This window comes from Sinocyclocheilus anshuiensis, unplaced genomic scaffold (assembly GCF_001515605.1).
Source record: "Sinocyclocheilus anshuiensis isolate Anshui unplaced genomic scaffold, SAMN03320099.WGS_v1.1 scaffold1578, whole genome shotgun sequence".
In the NCBI taxonomy this organism is placed as follows: Eukaryota; Metazoa; Chordata; class Actinopteri; order Cypriniformes; family Cyprinidae; genus Sinocyclocheilus; species Sinocyclocheilus anshuiensis.
Genome location: NW_015544225.1, coordinates 191,212 through 211,279, shown reverse-complemented (window position 1 = coordinate 211,279; position 20,068 = coordinate 191,212). Strand labels below are relative to the sequence as shown.

The window sequence follows — 20,068 nt, the reverse complement described above, 5'->3', positions numbered from 1 at the left end:
AAAGACTCATTGCCAGTTATCGCAAACGCTTGATTGCAGTTGTTGCTGCAAAGGGTGGCACAACCAGTTATTAGGTTTAGGGGGCGATTACTTTTTCAAGAGAAAAAGTAAAAAACAGGAACGGGGGCTAAAACATTTTCACAGCACTGTATATGTATGTATGTGTGTGTGTATATATATTTTCTATTTATAATAGTAAACAATGCTGTTCCTCTGAAATTCTTACACATAAATCTTGAAAAAATCATGGTTTCCACAAAAATAATAATCAGCGCAACCGTTTTCAACATTGATACGTCACAAGAAAATTAGAGACTTCTTTCAAAAGCATTTAAAAAATCTACCAACCCCAAAACCTTCAAATGCTACTATATAGCCTACATTTTCACTGTCATGTCTCAGAAACCATTGCCAATCAATCAGCAGCTGCTGATTTGTTGTTAACAATGGTTGAATTCACAGATGGTACCAAACCAAAAGTCAAATTAAGCAGAACTCTCCTTTAGTCAATATTAGGAGGTTCTGTCAAACAGCACGCCTGCTTTGCTTATGTAAACATGTAGCAGACTGGTGAAGAGTAATCATCTTCATGGGGAACAGGCACTCATCCATATCTACCTTTAATGTGGGTTTGATCACTGTGTGACTGACGGGAATTAAGACAGATGTGTTTGTCATGCCTTCAAAGATCAACCTAAAATACAAGTCTGATATGTGATATTTAAAGCTATTTATGATGATGTGCGTTTAATTGGATTAAAATCGTCTTATTCGTCTTTTTCCCACATCATAACAACCAAAGACCTAATTTTCAAAATTAATGGATTATTCCAAATTTGAGTTCTTTTCTCCAAGTGAGAAGACGGAAGCCAAGAAAAACACATTTTCTCAAGCATTTCTTTAATAATAATGCCTGATAATGACATGCTTGATGGGGAGATGGAGGATTAAATACCTGTGAAAGGTGGAAAGATGCCAGAGGGTGGGATATATCAACAATACAGAGAAGGGAGCCAACTATGCCAAGAGCTAAAACCCTGATGGAGCAGACTTCACACCTGCAAGCTCTCCACAGCAGCCCCTATGCAAACTGTGCAAGCTCAGGGAGAATGAGATAGTCAACAGCTGATAAGATAAGACAAGGCATTTCCCACATTGATGTGGCTAGAAGGAAAACTACTGTGCGAGGTTATCAGATGCTTAATTAATTTTCAGAGGTCTTTCCTCATCAATATACTGAACTATTCACTTTTTTTGCTTTTTTTAAAGCCTGGATGTCAGCAAAGCATTAGACTTTCAAACGCAGCCTAAGACAAAGTCCACTGCTTAAGCTCCCTCACTGAGCAACACTGTATAGAAGTAATTACAAAAAACAAGAAAACCTCAGAGTAGCCGTTATCCATTGTGAGGTTGTATATACACAGACTTTGTGTTTGTGTGTGTGAGTGGTAGCAAACTTGACATTTATTCACATATCCAATAACAATAACCATTAAATGAAGTATCTAAGCAAAACCATAAAATTAAGTATCTAATAAATCCTTTTCATTATTATTGTACTTTATTACTACTAGTAGTAGTAATATTATTCACAATAATATAATTCATTAATGTTTTTTTCCAGAACAGTTCAGAGAAAGCATCTTAACTGAAATACTATTAACAATAACATAATATAATATGTAATCAATAAAATTAATTAATATTAAAATAAACACCACTGTAGAGCAAAAACTGGTCAGTGAAATCATGGCTGTAAGTCATGTAAGTAAGGCTGTGGTCGGTATTTGAGTATTGATTTATTCAGCAGTAAACTTCTGAGTGTGTGTGTGTGACCCTCCTCTGTTGTTGACAGTACACAAGGTTAAGTCACACCCTGGACAGAGAGGCCTGGGAATGGAAGTTTTGTTGGCAATACAAAATACTGCACAGTCATCACAGATGACACACTACAATATACAAGTGACATATTTGTCATTTTAACGTTTTAGCTATATTTGTTGCCATTAGTTACGTCACTGAATTTGACAATGAATGTATGTCATATATCATTACAGTGTTCAAAGGCATAATCTTAACATCTTATCTGCGGCTATTCATATTCATTGGTGGAATCTGATATGGCTGAACACTATAGGACTGATTAGGTGATTTTCCCTTTCACTGACTTACAACAGTGGTTTTTGTGTGACCTCTAACTTCACACCTTTCTATTTGCAGACAAGACTGTTGAAATTGCATTTAATTATATTTATTAAGAGATAATAAGTGATGACAGACGGCAGAACCCTTGCCAAAAGGTAGCAAGACTCTTAACTTGATATACGGAGTGCAAGATTAGCTGTTGATGATTAGCTGCAACAACCTAAAAGACAATATGACTGAAACAAAACAAAAAACAAAAAGCACATTCTTCAAGGCTATGGCTTGTCCCACTGTCAATCATTCTTAGAAGGCTGAAGTCAGTTTTTACCCTCCAGCAGAAAGTGACAACTAGATTAAACACATGTATGCCTGCCACAAAGGCCTAGAGGTCAGAACATTAATCTGATGGTATTTACTGGTAGAGATTGCCTCCAGCATTTGACGAGACACTTATTTCTTTAGAAATCAATTAAGTGGTGGAAAATGTAACACTTACAAAGCGCCTACGCAATATATTTGATACCAATCAGTCAGCCATGGTGGTCATCATCACCTTGACAACATGATAAAGGTGAAGGAAGCCTCTGAGAGACAGTTTCCACAGTGGGGTGGCTCACCTTAAATGAGTGTGTTTACCCTTGTGGCATTCCAAGTTTCTGTTTATTTCCTTGTCTGTCAGAACTACCCATTAAACAGGTCCTGAGCACACAGAGACGCACACACTAATGCAAACATCCTGCTAATGCACACAGCACACACACTCATAACCTCTTAAGAACCGAGAAAAAAGTTTTAGGAAAAAGTTAGTTTTTTCCATGTCTTTACATTGTTTAAAGCATTCAAAATAATGTAAAAAAATATATATATTAAAAAAAGATATTTCATCAGTTTAAAAATTAGTCAGATTTAAATGATAATTACAAAATATTATCATATTTCCATAGGAGTGTCACTAAATTAATTTCAGACATTTTTGAAGACCAAGGAGAGGGAGTGGTCATGGTGAAACATCCAAACATTTAGGATCTCTGAAATGCCCTGAATGTGCTCTGTACAGGACATCCAGACTTAGAACTGTGGCATGTATAGTCTCAGAGAAATACACTAAAATATAATGTCCTCATATGAGGCCACAGGGTCTTAAGAGGTTAAACCCGTTCACACCAAGGATGAAAACTATATTAGTGTCCGTAACAACGGACAATATCTTTCTGTTTATTATAAGTGTGCCGCAGTTTTGTAGTCTGCCACTTTAAATGCTCGAGCTGGATTCTGATTGGCTGTCAATGTATATATTGTTCATCAGCTCTAAAAAATCGTTCTGATGATATCGTTCCTTGTGTTGTTACCATTACGGCCATGGAATTGCCAATTCTCATAGAATTCAAGCCCGTTCACACCAAGAACGATAACCAAAAAGATAACTATATTAGCGTCTACATCATGATAATGTTCTGTTTAAATACGAGCGCTGTTTCGGTGCTGCTGCTGCTTTAAATTTGCAAGCTCTTTAAACAAGGGTGGATTTTGATTGGCTGTTAATGTTTTTATCATTCTGGATAAATCTGGAAGAATTATTAGGAGCTGGAAAAATCTTTCTGGAAGTTATTCCAACAATATAATTTCTCTGCGTTGCTATCACTATAGCTGCTTTGGATTTCCCTATTCTCGTAAAGTTAAGGTCCTTTACACCAAGAACAATAACTAAATTGTAACGATAACAATATTAGCATCCACAACAACAAATGATAATGCTCTGTTTGTTATAAGTGAGAGCGCAGTTATGACGTCTGCCACTTTAAACGTGGGGTGAATTCTGATTGGCTTTTAATGTTTTTATTGTTCATCAGCTGGAAAAATCGTTCTTTAACAATGGGGTCTTTACAAAACAGTTTTAAAGTGCAAACTTGCAAAAGTGCAAGTTTTTAAAAATGATACTGTTACCGTCTCCATGTAAGCTACGAAAAAGCTAATTTGTGAAAACAGTATTGTCATGCACATGTGTATTACCTGTTCACTCTATAGATATTTGTATGTGCACAGGTGCATACTGTTTCTTTTACAAAATGACATCGCCATCTACTGGTCTGGCATGCATAATACGGCGTTTTTAGTCATTTTCATGAATCTGTGTAAACGGGAACCGTGTACATACTGACAATGTAGTTGTCTGTACGCGAAATGTTTCAAAAATGCAAAAGATAATTTTTCCATCTTAGTAGTGTTGTCGTGTAAATGTACCCTGATTTCAACGATATTGTTCCTCTGTGCCATTTTCACCATAACTGTGGTGTGGACTTCCCTACTCTAATAAAATTTGAAATATAATTAAAACCTACCTTCCTTTGTGTGAACAAGCTTATACTAATGAATACAAAATATCCAACGACCACATCAAAGTGTCTGTTGACCCTGGCATTCTCATTAAACCTTCTTAACCATCAGGACGCTCAGTCGTAAACTTACAGCCATGATGAGATCATTTCTGGTGAAGTGAGGAAGCTGAACTCTGTTCAAACTGTGAAGCAAGTTAAATTGATAATTTTTAAAGACAAGCGTCTCTGAAGACGATGCGCCAAACCTCTGTCAGAAGGAATAAAAAATGACTGCGCTGGCTCGTTTTGCTTACATTCCATCCTAAACTCAGCATTACAGTCAAATCAAGGGCATTTTATCCTACGTTTAGCATGCATTGATCTAACAGATAACAGCTCACTGCCTGGTGTGAACAAACTGAAAAAAATCCCCTTTGAAAGACTGGTAAAACCAGACATGGGGGAAACTAAAAGATGTGCACAAACAGATTCACAAAGAACATAGACAAACACACGCTCATACAAATGCACCCAGACAGCACTCTCACACACCATCACCTTCAGAAAAACTATAAAAGGACACTCCCTCATATCTTGTTGAGATTCCCAAGTCATCGTCAATGTTAGACTGCCCATCCTTCCTGAAGAATAGCCCCCATTGTAGCCTGGGCAGGGGCAGGTGCTTAGTGGGAGCCCCCCAGGCCACAGGTTTAGATGTATTGAGAACATATGGAGGGAAGGGTGGAGGTTGCAAAGAGGTTGGGGTGGGTTGCTTCTGTGCAGTTGCAGTGCCACAAAGGATTCATTCATGGCCATAGTGTCGCACATGTGGAGATGCCACAAGCAATGAAACAGACAGCGGGTGGTGAACATATTTTAGAGAAATAGGGATCCACTCTCTATACCTTGACATCAAGAACATAAAAAGTTATTCATCAAATGATGAACATAACCCCTTAAGGAGCTTTGACATTTTGATTAGTCTGGTATAAATAATATAAATAAAAGCAATAATAAAAATACATTTAAAAATAATAAAATACAATATAATGTAATATTAAAAATAAATAAACCAACTAAGGAGTTTTGTCATTTTGATCAATCTGATATTTAAAAAAAAATTACTAAAATACATAAAAGCAATAATAAATAAAAAACAATACAAAATAATAATATTAATGATATAAGTAAATAAATATTTATTATATGATAAATATATAGAAAATATACAATAAAAATAATAATAACAAATAAAAAATAATTAATAAAAATTAATGATTTAATCACTCAATGAATGAATGAATGAAATGATCAAACATTTTAGAGAAAAGATTTTGGGTGTCCTTCATTCCTTTTGTCTGTCTCTCTGCTTGGTGTATTTTGGCCAATTGACTGAAGCATTGTGATGGATTTGGTTGCATGTGTTTTGGATCATCTGTTGAAGCTCCAGGTATATTGAGGATTTAAATTGGCAGGAAATTCTCAGCTGAATTCCAACACCCAGCCCCCTATGACAAACCTATCATCCCGCTCTTGCACAAGGATTCAACCAGGAAAATCTTCACAAGTCACCCAAGAAGCCAGTGTCCAGAAACTAACAATAGGAGTGAAAAAGCACGTAAAACATAAATCATGTAAAAATGTAGGAGTGTGCACATATGTGCATCTCTGTTGACAATGATTGATTGTAATGAACGCTTCATATCACAAACTTTCATCATACCCTGATTAGAGATAACATCATTTTAAATAGAAATGAGGAAAATTAAAGTTTGTATAGCTACAACAAACTTGACAAAGTGCAAATGATGATGCTTTAGAATATTTAGCAGGACAAAAAAGCCCCCACTAAATCATTGTCTCTAATGGTTTCTAACAGGCAATTTAAACCATTTATCTGCTAAAAGCCATGCCCACAACAACAGGCAACACTTCACCTAATCTAAACTGGGAATTTAAGGGATAAAGGCAATAATGTGGCCATTACAGCTGTGCACTCCTCCCAAGGTTACATAGAGGTCTTATCCTGATGTTTGTAACACACAATAACATAGCTTCATGACAGCTCTCATCATTACATAGTTCATTCCTGATAGGGCTGAAGAGAGACATAGTTTACTGCCTTTCCCCAGGGACAGGCATGGGCTTCTATAATCACTGACCAGTATAAAGTCTGATACCTACGTACCTACGTCCCTCCATCATACCAAAGAGCATGTGAATGCAGGGTTGTGCCCAGAGCTGCTGCCAGGTATTCTGTTTGTGCTGGGTTTAATTTTAGGGATGCAATCACGTCAAACTTCCCTCTGCTTTTGTGAGAGGCTTCTGGGGCCTCCTCTCAGCTGTTGCGTTTGCTGGCTCCCATTCAGACCTTCGGTTTCCAGTAAACAGCATGACAAACTGAAAAAAAGAGTGCAATCAAGAGGCAGATTGTCAGTGCCTGTCTGACAAATGGACAGACATAAACAGTTGGAAGAGTCGCAGGGCTATATTTGAGATTCAGAAAATTTGCTTCTTATACAACCTGCAAAACAATAGATGACCAAATAGCTTTGCATTTAGCTATTATTTCTTTGTTGAAGGTGAAGCTTTCTAGACAATAATGGTTCATCTCTCCAAAATGTATGTAAACATACATGATGAAATTAAGCAATGAATTGGCTCAGACAAAAATGTCAAATAGAAGAGTGTTGCAGCACATTTTGTTTCAGTCACTGAAACTTCTTGTTTTTTTGCTATACGTGTTTCAAACTTTGATATATTATTCCCATATGTATCTGCTATAAATTGAAGTACTTTGGAAAAATAATGCTAAAAATAAAAATGTAAAAATGCTAAAAATTTTTAAAACATTACATTTTGTGTGTGAGTCATACGGCTGTGGAAAATATAGACAAGCAAAATGGAAAATGTTACAACCCTCCCTATCTGCTCATGATATTTGTATTTTAAACATATGGATGAAAGCTAGTAAAAGCTGGATGCTTTATATCACTAAACAAGACAATCTGCTTATTCAGACGATACCAGTCATTTAATCTTCATGATCATCATGACATTCATTTTACTCTTTCGTATATCTCAAAGTTTGTTTTCAACTGTAAATCCTTTATATTTTACATAGTGCCTTATAACTTCGACTATAACCTCTGGAAGGTGATGGTCAAGCAATGATCTCATCAATTAGCATATAATTAGTCATTTAAAAACATTTATGCTGTTCTCTTCAAGAGAAGGCATATTTTTGGCAATTACTTGGGAGTAACTACTGAGTGATGACACAAGGAAGAAACTATTTTGTACATTTGAAAATGTGAAATCTCGTGCGTGTATTGTGGACGTAGTGCAGCCTGCATTACCTTTCGCAGGTACCCGCGTTCCCACTGCACGCTTGATGGACGTTCCCAGCGCAAACATTTGTCTTCACATCCCAGTCGCTCCTCCCCGCAGAGGCAGAGCGGCGAATCAAAATGCGCTCAGGACTTGGACTCCTTTCCAACGTGGGCTGTGGAGTTAAACTTGTGGTGGAACGGGGGACGCCAGATCTTATCCACACCACACAGCGGCCAGATACCTGATCGTGCTTGGATGGAGGGGCGAAACCCGATCGCCTGATGTGCTGCCTGAAACCCAGAGGAGTGACTTATCAGGACACGCTCAAAATGTCTTCTTCCTCAAGCGAGGTCTTTAGTGCCGATGAGATCAAGAGGGAGAATCGTGGGAGTGTCAAGCTGTCAGTGCTGGACCCCGCGGAGTTGCCGATGGAGAATGCCGAACTTTTGGACTGCTCGCCGGCCTCCCTGGCCTTCTCCCCCGAGCAGGTCGCATGCGTCTGCGAAGCGCTGCTGCAGGGTGGGAACGTGGAGCGCCTGGCCAGGTTCCTCTGGTCACTGCCGCAGAGTGACCTGCTGCGGGGGAACGAGAGCATCCTGAAAGCGCAAGCGATAGTCGCGTTTCACCAGGCCCGCTACCAAGAGCTCTACTGCATTCTGGAGAACCACAGTTTCAGTCCGCCAAACCACTCGTCTCTGCAGGATATGTGGTACAAGGCGCGCTACATCGAAGCGGAGAAGGCGCGGGGCAGACCGCTGGGTGCCGTGGACAAGTATCGCTTACGCAGGAAACATCCGCTGCCTCGGACTATCTGGGACGGAGAGGAGACCGTGTATTGTTTCAAAGAGAGGTCTAGGAACGCGCTGAAGGATATGTACAAGCGGAACCGGTACCCATCTCCAGCCGAGAAACGAAATATGGCCAAAATGACAGGACTTTCTCTGACGCAGGTCAGCAACTGGTTCAAAAACAGGAGGCAGAGAGACAGAAATCCATCCGAGGCGCAGCCAAAAAGGTACGCCGCAGTTATATTTAAATCGTTCATCGAGAGCGGAAAACGTATGATGGAATGCGCGAGAGCGAACGGAGGACACGTTTCACCAATGTTTTGAAATAGGAAGCTTTGAGCGCTTCAATGAGGTGCAGTTTTGAAGAACGTGGAGACCGTGACGCGTTTACTCTTAAAAATAAAGGTTCTTCACTGGTTCTTCGGTTCATCAAAGAATCATTTTCTTATTTAAAGCCACTTCTTGAGTTGATTATGGTGCTTTAAAACTTAAAAAGTTCATGATGCACTATGGATTGTTCAGATGAGTCTAGACAATTTTTAAAAAGTACATTTTTAAGTAGAAAAGGCTATTTGAAGAATTGCTTAAAAGTTCTTCTTTCCCACATTTTGAGTTGTTAGTTCAGCTCAAGCCTCTTTTAACGATGTAGACATTTCATAAATTGGCAAATTTAATTAAAAGGGTCACATTAATTGAATAAGCAAAACAAAGACCTGACAAACATTTTAACGGACATGTTGCTGCGTTCAAATACAACCCCAACAGACCCTAGGTTTACTTTAGATATGATCAGCCATTACATTACCATAGCCATTGTCTATGTTTGTTTCTGGATTTTAAAGCCATTGTCCCACCCTGATAATCAGTCAGAGAGATCTGCACTCAATCTCCTGACGTGGCCAAAATCCTCTTCACAGCTTGAGGCATCTGAGGCAGATAAGAAGCAGCTCTGTATTTTTAAACTTTTGCTTGCAGATCGTTCAGAGTGTCAAACTGCGGTGGAAATAACTCTTAACCAATATGCAAAATGCTGCTATTATCATAAATAATAAATCTTGAGACTCGTAAATAAGGTGGTCAGGCTTTTCCGTATGCGTCAAGGGTAAGCGTTGCTTTGATGTTGCACTGTCAAACCCTGACAAAGATAATTACTCATTGTTTGAACGAAGATGTCCATGAACTCCTTATGGAAGCTCTTTGGGCGAGAAAAGACCAACGGCTTGTCATGTCAATAAGATCTTTGTATAGATGCGGCTTGGCTGCTCGAGTCACTGTGAACGATGCACCCGCAGCTGTCATAGTCTGTAAAGAGACCCACCAAATGCCTCCAAGAGCTCAGATCCTTTTATCTGATTTTTGACCCCGGGGGGCAAGAGGTCCACTTTAGAAATGATGACTGAGATATTTACAGAAAATGATTTTTATTTTAGTGGTCTGCTTTTAGAAGCGCACAAGAGGTCGACTTTAATAGTATTTGTGATTGCAATGTGCTTTAAAATTGGACAGCTGGTTTATAAAGTTTATTTCCTAAAGTGTTTCAACACAAGTGCATATAATGCTACTGATAAAGCAGTTAGTGGCATGCCTTAGTACACACTTTCTTCATTGTGAAATTCCAAAGTATTTTTAATTGATTATGAGAGAAACAAATAAACGCAGAAATCAATTGGAAAATGACTTCTTTTTTTATTTACAGATTTAAAGTACACGGGTTTACCAGTTTGCCAGATAGATTTTCAAATGATTATGGGCATTTTAATACAATGTACTGTTAGTAAATTTAGTGAAAGTTCTTCAATTAATATGTAGCACACTGCAACAATTCAAAATGAACAAACTAAATTCATAAGACTGCAAATTCTTGATGGCTTCAACAAGCAAAATCTCATGCCAAACACAATTTTTTTTAGCACCAAAGCAATAAATAAACCTTTGGTCTGTTTCTTAAAAAAAATGTTTTTTTTCAGTGAGTCAGATGGCAATCACAGTACAGAAGATGAGTCCAGTAAAGGCCAGGAGGACTCACCACGTCCCCTCTCTAGCGGCTCTTCTAGCTCAGTCGCACACGGAACAGCCCCCCCTACAGTTTACTCGGATGGAGGAACCACAGTCATCCAACAAATTGGAGATGTCAAAATGCCTGCACACCTAGCTGGAGGAATGAGTTTTAACGGTGATCTAGCAAGTATGAATGCTCACTACATCAACGGTGGAGCCTACGTTCAGTCACACAGTAGCAATGCTCTCCTGAATGGACTTGGCGCCACGAGTGGCCATTTCTTGAACTTTGATCCCCAGAGGGTCTCCCATCACAGTCAGGAGAGGCTGTTAGGTGGGTCTTGTGTGTCTTATGCTCCGTTCTCAATGGGGGTTTCTGAAACTGCCTCTGGAAAGCTGGAGGCCATGCAGACTCTGGTTTCCAATGCTGAAGATGGAGTCATTTCTTCAGTGGTCTCCTTCGCTTCGGCCCCCTCCACTCCATCCACTACCTCAGGAGGCCTTCATCTCAGCAGTTACAGTGTGGTCAATCTCCCTGGAAGTGAAACCACCATGGGGCTTCCTCCTTTAATGCTGCTCCCATCCACAACATCATCTACTCACGGTAGGAGGCCAATTATTAGATACTGTATATTGGGACAGTTCACCCAAAAATCTGTCAGAATTCACTAACTTTCATGTTCTTCCAAACCTGTATGACTTACTTTCTTCTACAGAACACAAAATAAGATGTTTTGTGTATATAATAAATGTCATTGGGGTTCAATGTTGTTTTGGATGCCATTAACTTTTGTTTAATGGGCTTTTGTCAGCATACAGATTTGGAACAACACGAGAGTGAGTAATTAATAATGACCAAATGTTTCATTTTTGGGTTATTTCTTTCTGTAAATTGGGTATATACATAATGTTTTCCTGACACTTCCAGTTCAAAATGGCTGATTTGCGCTTCTCCGTCTCAAGCATATGTCTCTGAAGATACAATAACAACAATATCTAAAGTAGTCCGAGCACTTCTAGTGAGCTCATGAGAGCCAGAGTAATTACATCATCACTTTGGAGAATACTGTGACCGAACATTTATGTGGTTAAGCTTGCCAAAAGTGACCGCAGAGCTCAGTGCAAAAGAGCAGAGGTTTTGCAAGAAAGCCTTGTGGGTCACGGGCATTTGGAGTGGATTGTGGATGAAGTTGTGAGAGGCATGTGGGGGTCCAGGTCAACTGGCTAGAGGATCATACCAAACGCAGTCTCTCAACATGGTCCCCACCTCCCCTCCATGGCCCTAACCACTCACTAATGGTTCTTTCCATGAATATTTTATGGCCACATCAATAACAGCAAGGCTAGCTGCGTTCTGCTCCTCTCTCGCTCGTCTGTTTTATCCTTTAATATGCAGTTTACAAGCCACATAAAAACAAACCCACCCCTGGCTGAACTTTTGATTTAGAAGGAAAACAGTTGAGCCCAAACGATCCAGCAAAAAAAAAAAGACGATATTAAAATTGTTTAGCCAAAACCATGTTTCCTTGTGCCCATAATTTTCAAGGCATTTCAATAAAACATAAACTTTGATCTCCAGTGCCTCACAAATAAAAAAGAAACAATAGAAATTTCCTCGCAGCACCATTTTGCCTATGAAGTCAAAACTTGCGAGATATGGTTTCAGATTTTTCTTCTGCATAGTCGTCCAGATGACAAAAGAGGACTGAGTAAACCGTGTAAGTCAGATGGAAAGAAAATATATTCCTGAACCCCTCTATACAACAACCCTCTCCCACAAGCAATGTCTGCAGGAATCTAAAGAAAACTTGGTTCTAGTTTCAGAAAGTGAGTGAGTATGAAGAGGGGGAGGAGGGGTTTGGGCGCTGTGATTATTTATCAGACATTTGTGCAAGCCTAATGGAAGAAAAGTGTCTGGCCGAAAGCCAGAGGCTGTCACTGCAAGAGACATGTGCCAAGAACCACATTCTAGAGTTACAAGGAAATCATAGCAAGTCTAACCGCAAACAGAAAATTAAAAAGGTGTTTCATTTTGCAGTTCACTAGAAAAGTTCTGAAGAAAAGAAGCAAGAGAGGTACAAAGAGATATTGACCGAAAGAATGAAATAAAAGAAACAGAGAGGGACAGAAGCAAACCTCTTGAGATAACAACGAAGGAGTCCCATCTGGATAAACAGATCACACCTTCACGCTCTGTCCTTTCTCTCTCATCCATTCTCAATTGAGTTGTTACAAGCGGCTATTGCCAACTAAAAGAAAAGCACATTGTATTAACCTGGGAAGGGTTGATGTCCCGGCCAAAGTGTTTAGGGTTACCTTAAAGTACAGCACTATATGCGAGCTGCTCCATCATTTTCTTTGGAGATGATTTGAACTTGAAGTTTTCAGTTTTAGGCAATGAATCAAAAAGGAAAGTCTCTGCTTTCTAATGATTTAATTATTATTTTTCTGCATAATATGAAATATAATACATTAGCTACCCTTTGTGAGAAAATAGCCTCTAAAGATTATAAACGTACATTTTTGACAGAATTAGATGTATTCAAACATACATAAAATATGATTTAATTATTATGTTTCTACATAATATGAAATATAATACATTAGCTCCCCTTTCTGAGAAAATAGCCTCTAAAGATTACAAACATTTTTGACAGAATTAGATGTATTCAGACATACATAAAATAATTAATTCATCAATGAAATGTTATGTAAAATATAATACATTTGTAATATTTAATAATATACCTAAGTAATATTTTGCAATATGCTCTTCTCTTAAATATTTTTTTCTTGCTAACTACTAGCTATGGACACTTAGTGACTTTCCTGAGGTAAACATGTGACATGTTAACAAAATGTTTTATTGACCTCTTCCGTGGTTGAAACACTGATTGAGCTATTACATGAGAGATTATATATTTCAGTAAGTTGTTTTAACATACCTTCTGATGTTCATTCATGTTTATTTAGTGCTATAAGGTTTAGTAAAGCGGAAGAGCAGTTCACATGTGCTCTGTGCTGCAGTTTGAGGCAGATACAGCGATCAGCTACGCTACATTAAAGAGCTTCAAAAATTTTGCGAAATCTGAGACTTTGTCATAAACATCATAATGTGCATCTGAAACAATATATATCAAAGTTCAAGTTTATTTTCTTTTTTTAACTGCTTTAATTGCATTTCTCCACAAACAACTCACTGTAACTTCTGACTCAAATTGAGAGTGTGACATCGCATATATTCAATCATTTATAAAGCTTACTAGACATGGAGAGCTACCTTTACTGAACTGGATCTTCTTCTTTATCCCCCATGCAGGCTCTGCTCCTTTGGGGAATGTGGTCAGTGACTCCCAAACCCTGCTTTACACCCAGACTGTGAAACAGGAGCCTTTGGATGTGTCTGGAAGCTACACTTATCCTTCTGAAATGCCCCTGGACCAAGGCAGCAACCTGGGCTACACAGCCTCCCTTTTCCTTTCTTCTTCCTCTACCGGTGGTTCACTTCCCCCTACCGTCACAGCCACGGTCACCTCTGCCCTCTTGGGCACCGAGGTACACCACACTCTGAATCAAGCTGGAAGTGGCATCCAAGAGGACAGTGTAGCCCTGTCTTCAGACTACAGGTCTCAAGATGTTCAGCTGCCCAACAGCCTGCAAGTTGTGTCTAGGGCAGGAGAAGGCCCAGTCAGGGTTGTTTGTGGGGATCTGGACATGGAAGGGAAAGAGCTGGCCAAGCTGCAGACTGTACAGATGGAGGATGATGGAAGTGGCCTATGATGATATCATTAGCAACGAAGAGCTGCATTTCACTGGTTTTGTGGCGCCGCATTTTGCCCTTACGGACCCTGTAAGCACAAATAATTTTCAAATGAACCCTGATGATGGATATAAAATGCGAACAGTGCCTTCCTGTCCTCAGATATCCCAACTTGCACTAAGAGGGCTGCAGAATGTACCAGGCAATGCACTGACCCTCTGAAGATTATTTACATGCACTGTCTTTACTCTCACCTCATAAAAAGTGGACGAAAAGACCAGTTAAAAAGCACAAATGTGCTCTGAATCAAAAAATGCAGCTTTATAGTGATTGTTTTCTTTTAACTAGATTTTATTGAAGCACAGATGCGTTTGTTGTTGTTGTTGTTTATGGTCTTTTGTATTTAAATTCTTTGAGTGTGACGATGCAAATTTGATAAAGGTTATTTTGTTATGTTTGGACTTTTATGTTACAGAATTTTTGATTCACACTCTCTTTCTACGCATCCCAATGTGGACTTTTAAGTATATAATCTTGACCATTAGTGCAACTGGTCACATGTGCCTTCCTCATAAACTGTTAATATACCAGGAAGCTAGGCTAGAAAACAAGCCATTTGTTTGCAAGAATTCATCAGGAATAACTGAAGTAGGAGTGTTTGTTTTTGTTTATTTGTGTGACAACTGTTTTACAATGATTTGGACGTGTTTTTCATTTCCTTTAGCATTAGACAATGCCCGGCGTTGAATTCTGTGAGCTTTGTAGGGCAAGATAAATATTCATAAGTTGCGGTCACATTTACAGTAGTTCGGATACAGTAGCGAATTACAGTAAGAATTTCAATTCGAATTGGGAATTTTGCATGAGGTAGAAAGATTCCTCGCACCGATTTCACAACATGTTCAAGTTAGTCATGCAAATTTGTTTACCAACAGCAAGCTGCTTGGTTTGAAAGGGACTTCTGTGTGAGCTGTGCATAATATACAAATTGGCATCTTTTCAGCCATGAAATTTTGCTAATGTGACCGCACCTTTACACCAAACATGAGCTCTGTACACACTGCAAAAACCACAAGAAACCTTAAAACGTCAGTCCTGCTTGAAAGAAACCTATTTTTCTAAACCCTTCCACCCTATTAAATATTTATATTTGTACATATATAATGAATGATCCAAGTGTCGTCTATGTCACTGACACCGGTGTTTCACATTAGAGGCCTAAGCCTGATAATTCAATAAGTAAAGGGAATGACATCACTTTCAATGAATCATCTCTTGTTGGAAGCACCAGGTAAGTCAGCTATATGTTTTTAACCAATGGCGGGCGTGATGTCTGTCTAAAGGACATCCAAGACTCTATCCATTTAACCAGATCAGGCTACAACTTGGACCCCCTGGATGGCTGGCGGTGATCTCAGACATTACTAATGCATGGACGAACACATATGCAGCATGGTGGAGATCAAGCTTGTGTTCTCACCAGGGGCGTCCTCTGTGATCTCTAGCCAAAGCCTGGCAGCTGAATAAGCCCCGCTCACTCTTAAAGTGTCATATGGTACCTGTCATGACATTACTTAAAGTAAAGGTCATCCAAAAAGCCAGAGTATACGAGGAGAAGTTACATATCCTTATTAGATTTCCTGAACCGTCCTCACATGATCTAGCAGGAATAGACTTTTGACTCGAACTCTATGGCAAAACGCAGGCTCATCATTTGGTAGATTATGAAAGGGTGATGAAAGATATATACTCTCTTCTTAGTATTACTAAACAGGACATTCTCTGTTCTTCCATATCTAGATATTGTAGTGTATAATGCAATAAGACAGCAGGTAATTAAATTAATGAGACAGGTATTTATGCAAACTTTGATTGCTCATAAAAGTGTGAAAGTAGGAGCCAAAATCAGTTTACTGGCGTGGGAACATTTCCTTCTCTTGACACAGTTGTCTACACCAGTCCGTGTGAGTCAGCGCTAATTGAATGGCGCCCAGGTAGGATTTGCTCCCTCACACAAAGGAGGAGACAAAAAAGCACATTAGGTAAAGAATCTATTGTTACCTGCCCAAAGGTGACCCTGTCGCCTAGGGCACCAGATTAGCTGATTGCCAGGTATCAGATGGCGCCTCCTGGAATACTGAAGATTAAGAAAGCACTATTGTCTGTGGCTTTGAGCAAAGAACTGGTGGGTGCAAGAAAGAGGGACATGTGTGTTTCATGTCCCCTATTTCCCCTTGGTCACTGTGCGTTTCATGGGAAACGGTGTTATGTTGCGTTTTTGTATTATTTAAATACAAAATACGTCACTCCATCTCCTTGTACCGTGAATGGGATGGTTTATTGGACGACCTTAAAGAGCTTTTCATCCTTTATAACAAAAGGCACAGAAGAGAAGAAAAACACCTTCCTTTTAATTCGATCTCCAGTTTCACCAAAAGAATGTAAAGTACAAGGAACGGTCATTCAGTGTGAATGAAGTCAACCAAATATTGCATATGAGAAAAGTACATCAAAATTATAATTTTTTTTTAATGTTTTAGCAGATATGAAGGAAGTAATAATAGATTCACACTCCACAAGACAGCAATTTTCAGTGTGTGTTTTTAAAAACAGTGAAGATGTTCATAAATTCTGGAAAAGACAGCTCATAAAAAAAGGAGGAACCCTGCAGAAGTGGGCTTATTAAAGAGCCTGACCCCTGACTTTTTGTACATGTAACCGGACCCTCATGCCCACTGCGCCACAGCACTATACTCTGTGCTAATGTGAGGTCAAGGGGCAACTGGGTCTGAGACCCATCACTTCTGTACAACCCCTCTTTAATCAAGAGAACAAAAATCTTTAGGGCTATGTTTAAGGTTTGTTTTATGAAAATACAGAGTGAACATTGTTATTTCTGAGGATGAACGTTTTTGCGAGACAGGTTTGTGCACATTATCACACTCATTGTAAAAACAGAGATTATATAAATATTTATTATTAAGATATTTATATTGTCATTGCAAAATGTTGATGACAATCAATTATTATTATTATTTATTTATTTATTTTACTTTTGGCAACAAAACATCCAAACCAGCAGGGGGCAGTGCTGCATGACTTCAATGTCAATAGTCCATTAAATGTAAGGGATGCTCATAAACTATTTTTAAATGCTGTATTGAAAGCTTTCTGGTCTAGGTCTTCTGTGGCTTTGCAAACTTTATCTCAGGAGCAAAATATAGAAATGAATGCTGATGAGGGTGTAGTGAAAGCAAAGACTTGATACCACCACACATAAAAACACAACTCTCAAAATTAAATACTAGTGAAAAGAAAAGAAAAAATTGTTCTATTACAAGCTCTCATGCAGACAACATGTGGAGCTACTTCTTGAGGCAAATTTCTGAAATAACTGCAGGGAACTGATCATTATCAGTGATGTTTCTGATTAGAATGAGGAAAAGACAATAACAAAGTGACTAAAAAAATTTATGTTCACATCATGAATGTCCAGTATGTCATACTGAGACCCAGCCAAAACCCCTTTTTTATTTATTTATTTATTTGTTTGTTTGTTTTTTCATTATAGTGTTTGGGGCTTAATAAACATATGACAAAATAACATATGACTGATGTAAAAAAATAAATTATATATAATGGTACTGCATAAAATGTTGAATAAGACATTTATAATAATATAATATAATGATTATATATTAATGATAATATAATTATTTTATTTATTTATGATTTATTTTACATTGGTTATAAAAAGTTGGCATTCACAACCTTACACAATGTCTTTTTTTTTAATAATAACATGATTTTAGCAGCAACTAATACAAATAATACCGAAATAAGTTTCATAGAAGTATCTTATTTCATAGGAACATTTTTTAAATAGTAGGCTATGTAATTAATCTGTAGTGTCTCCCCAGGAGATGAACACACACACACACACACACATACACACACACACACACACACACACAGTCCTAATGTCCTCTGCTGAGGACACAAGAAAAAAAATCAATGTCTTTCTTGTACAGTGAAATTAAACTCTGCTTAGAAAACAAGAAACAATCTGTGGAAAAAAATACAAAGTAAAAGTAAAAAAGTAAAAAATAATATAGGTATAGATATAATAAAGGTTTTCATATTTTTATAAACCAAGAGGAGGAAGGTGCCATGGCCTAAGCCTCAAATACTTGGTATCTCTGAATAGCCTATGATAACTTCTTTAAGTTGTGCAGTTACATTTAAGCATGCACAATCTCAGAGAAATGCACAAAAACTCATGTTTTCAAGAATTACTGGTTCCCAGGAGAATATTGCTAAAGCTATAAATAATGACTTTATACAGAATAGACCTTAAAGGGAACATTATCCATGAAATGTTTGCATCATAAATTGAATGATGCACTGATAAAAAAAGATTTTGTGGTGAAGTAAATAATACAGAAAAACAAATGTAATTTCTACATTAAATAATTTAGTTCAGGCAAAAAAAAAAAAAAAAGAGTAAATTCAATATTAGTACTCACTCACTTTTAGCTTGTAGAATTTAAAGTTTGAACTTTATTTTACTTGGAATTGTTTGTTATTTTTACAAAGACTGTTTAAGTAAATATCAAAGGCACAATCCCATTGTTGCCATCATGCACTTGGGCATGAATAATTAATAAGGTAAAATTTTATTTGCTGTTTTCGAGATGTATTTACACTGTTTTATGGTTGCTTTTGTTGTTAGGTTTAGTAACTTGCTGTTTTGTGACATCTAGAGTTCATTTTCTATTCAAAACGACCCATTCATATTCAAACACTATTCACTGATTGTTACCGTCATTGTGTATCATGTGCCAAGTATTAAGGTCACAGTGTTCATTAGGTTAATAACTACATTGAGTCAACATATTACCTTCAAAAGAATAAGGAGCTGTCTACTTGCTTACATACATGTTTGTAAGTGAACCACATGCTATAATGCCATTTTTTTTTCAGTGCTATGTTGTTTGAGTAAAGTTTACAAACTGTGACTGAGAGAAATGTACTGAGTATTGGAGGGTAAACTTAAAATAATTAAGTAGAAATTACTCATCTAACTCTAACTGGCTGGCCATGTTAAATTTACTTATTTCCTTTGCTAATTTTATACAGTCGTGGTCAGAATTATTGGCACCCTTGGTAAATATGATCAAAGAAGGCTGTGAAAATAAATCTGCATTGTTAATCATTTTGATCTTTTATTAAAAAAAATTCACAAATATCTAACATTTCATTTAACTAAAACAATTGAAAATGGGGGAAAATTTCATGTTTTTCTCAAATACATGTTGGACACAATTATTGGCACCCCTAGAAATTCTTATGAGTAAAATATCTGTGAAGTATATTCCCATTCATATTTACAATTTTGAGCATACCAGGGTGATTATGAACATGAAATTATCCAGCCATGGCTTCCTGTTTCACAGGAATATAAATAGGAGGGATTTGTCATAATGATATTTCCCCCCATTTTAAATTCTTATTCTCCAATGAAAGGTTAGATTTATGTGAAATAATCGCTAATTCTGACCACGACTGTATAACTTAGTTAAGTAGATTTAACTTAATTCCATACTTACATTTTACTTTAAAAAATATGCGTGCAAAAACTTTCAAAACAAAAATTAAGTAAATTTACTTGATGTTTTTTTCAGGGTGAACTGTGAAAGCCCATTAGTTTATATTAACAATCCATTATC

The 20,068-nt window shown here is 37.7% G+C and overlaps 1 protein-coding gene and 1 long non-coding RNA gene across 4 annotated transcripts in view; one reads left to right on the top strand and one right to left on the bottom strand.

The window, feature by feature from the left end:
• Positions 1–6,664: 6,664 nt before the first annotated feature.
• LOC107697303 (uncharacterized) overlaps positions 6,665–20,068 on the bottom strand; it is a 31,708-nt gene continuing 18,304 nt past the window's right edge. For 2 of the 3 annotated variants that reach the window (XR_001635187.1, XR_001635184.1), the window contains exon 3: positions 6,665–6,860. This is a non-coding gene — a long non-coding RNA (uncharacterized LOC107697303). Of the gene's footprint in view, positions 6,861–14,355; positions 14,428–20,068 lie in introns of those variants that run through there. The other variant, XR_001635185.1, reaches the window with a different exon arrangement.
• Positions 8,061–14,621, top strand: six4b (SIX homeobox 4b). The gene is made up of 3 exons (XM_016498025.1): positions 8,061–8,808; positions 10,549–11,183; positions 13,899–14,621. Exons 1-3 carry the CDS (start codon positions 8,075–8,077, stop codon positions 14,357–14,359), a joined length of 1,830 nt encoding a protein of 609 aa, XP_016353511.1. The 5' UTR covers positions 8,061–8,074; the 3' UTR covers positions 14,360–14,621.

Excerpts from the sequence above, each read along its gene's own strand:
- six4b (XM_016498025.1), top strand. The coding sequence starts at position 8,075 with ATGTGCTGCCTGAAACCCAGAGGAGTGACTTATCAGGACACGCTCAAA. Across the intron at positions 8,809-10,548 it reads TCCGAGGCGCAGCCAAAAAG|TGAGTCAGATGGCAATCACA; the intron begins GTACGCCGCAGT and ends GTTTTTTTTCAG. Across the intron at positions 11,184-13,898 it reads CACAACATCATCTACTCACG|GCTCTGCTCCTTTGGGGAAT; the intron begins GTAGGAGGCCAA and ends TCCCCCATGCAG.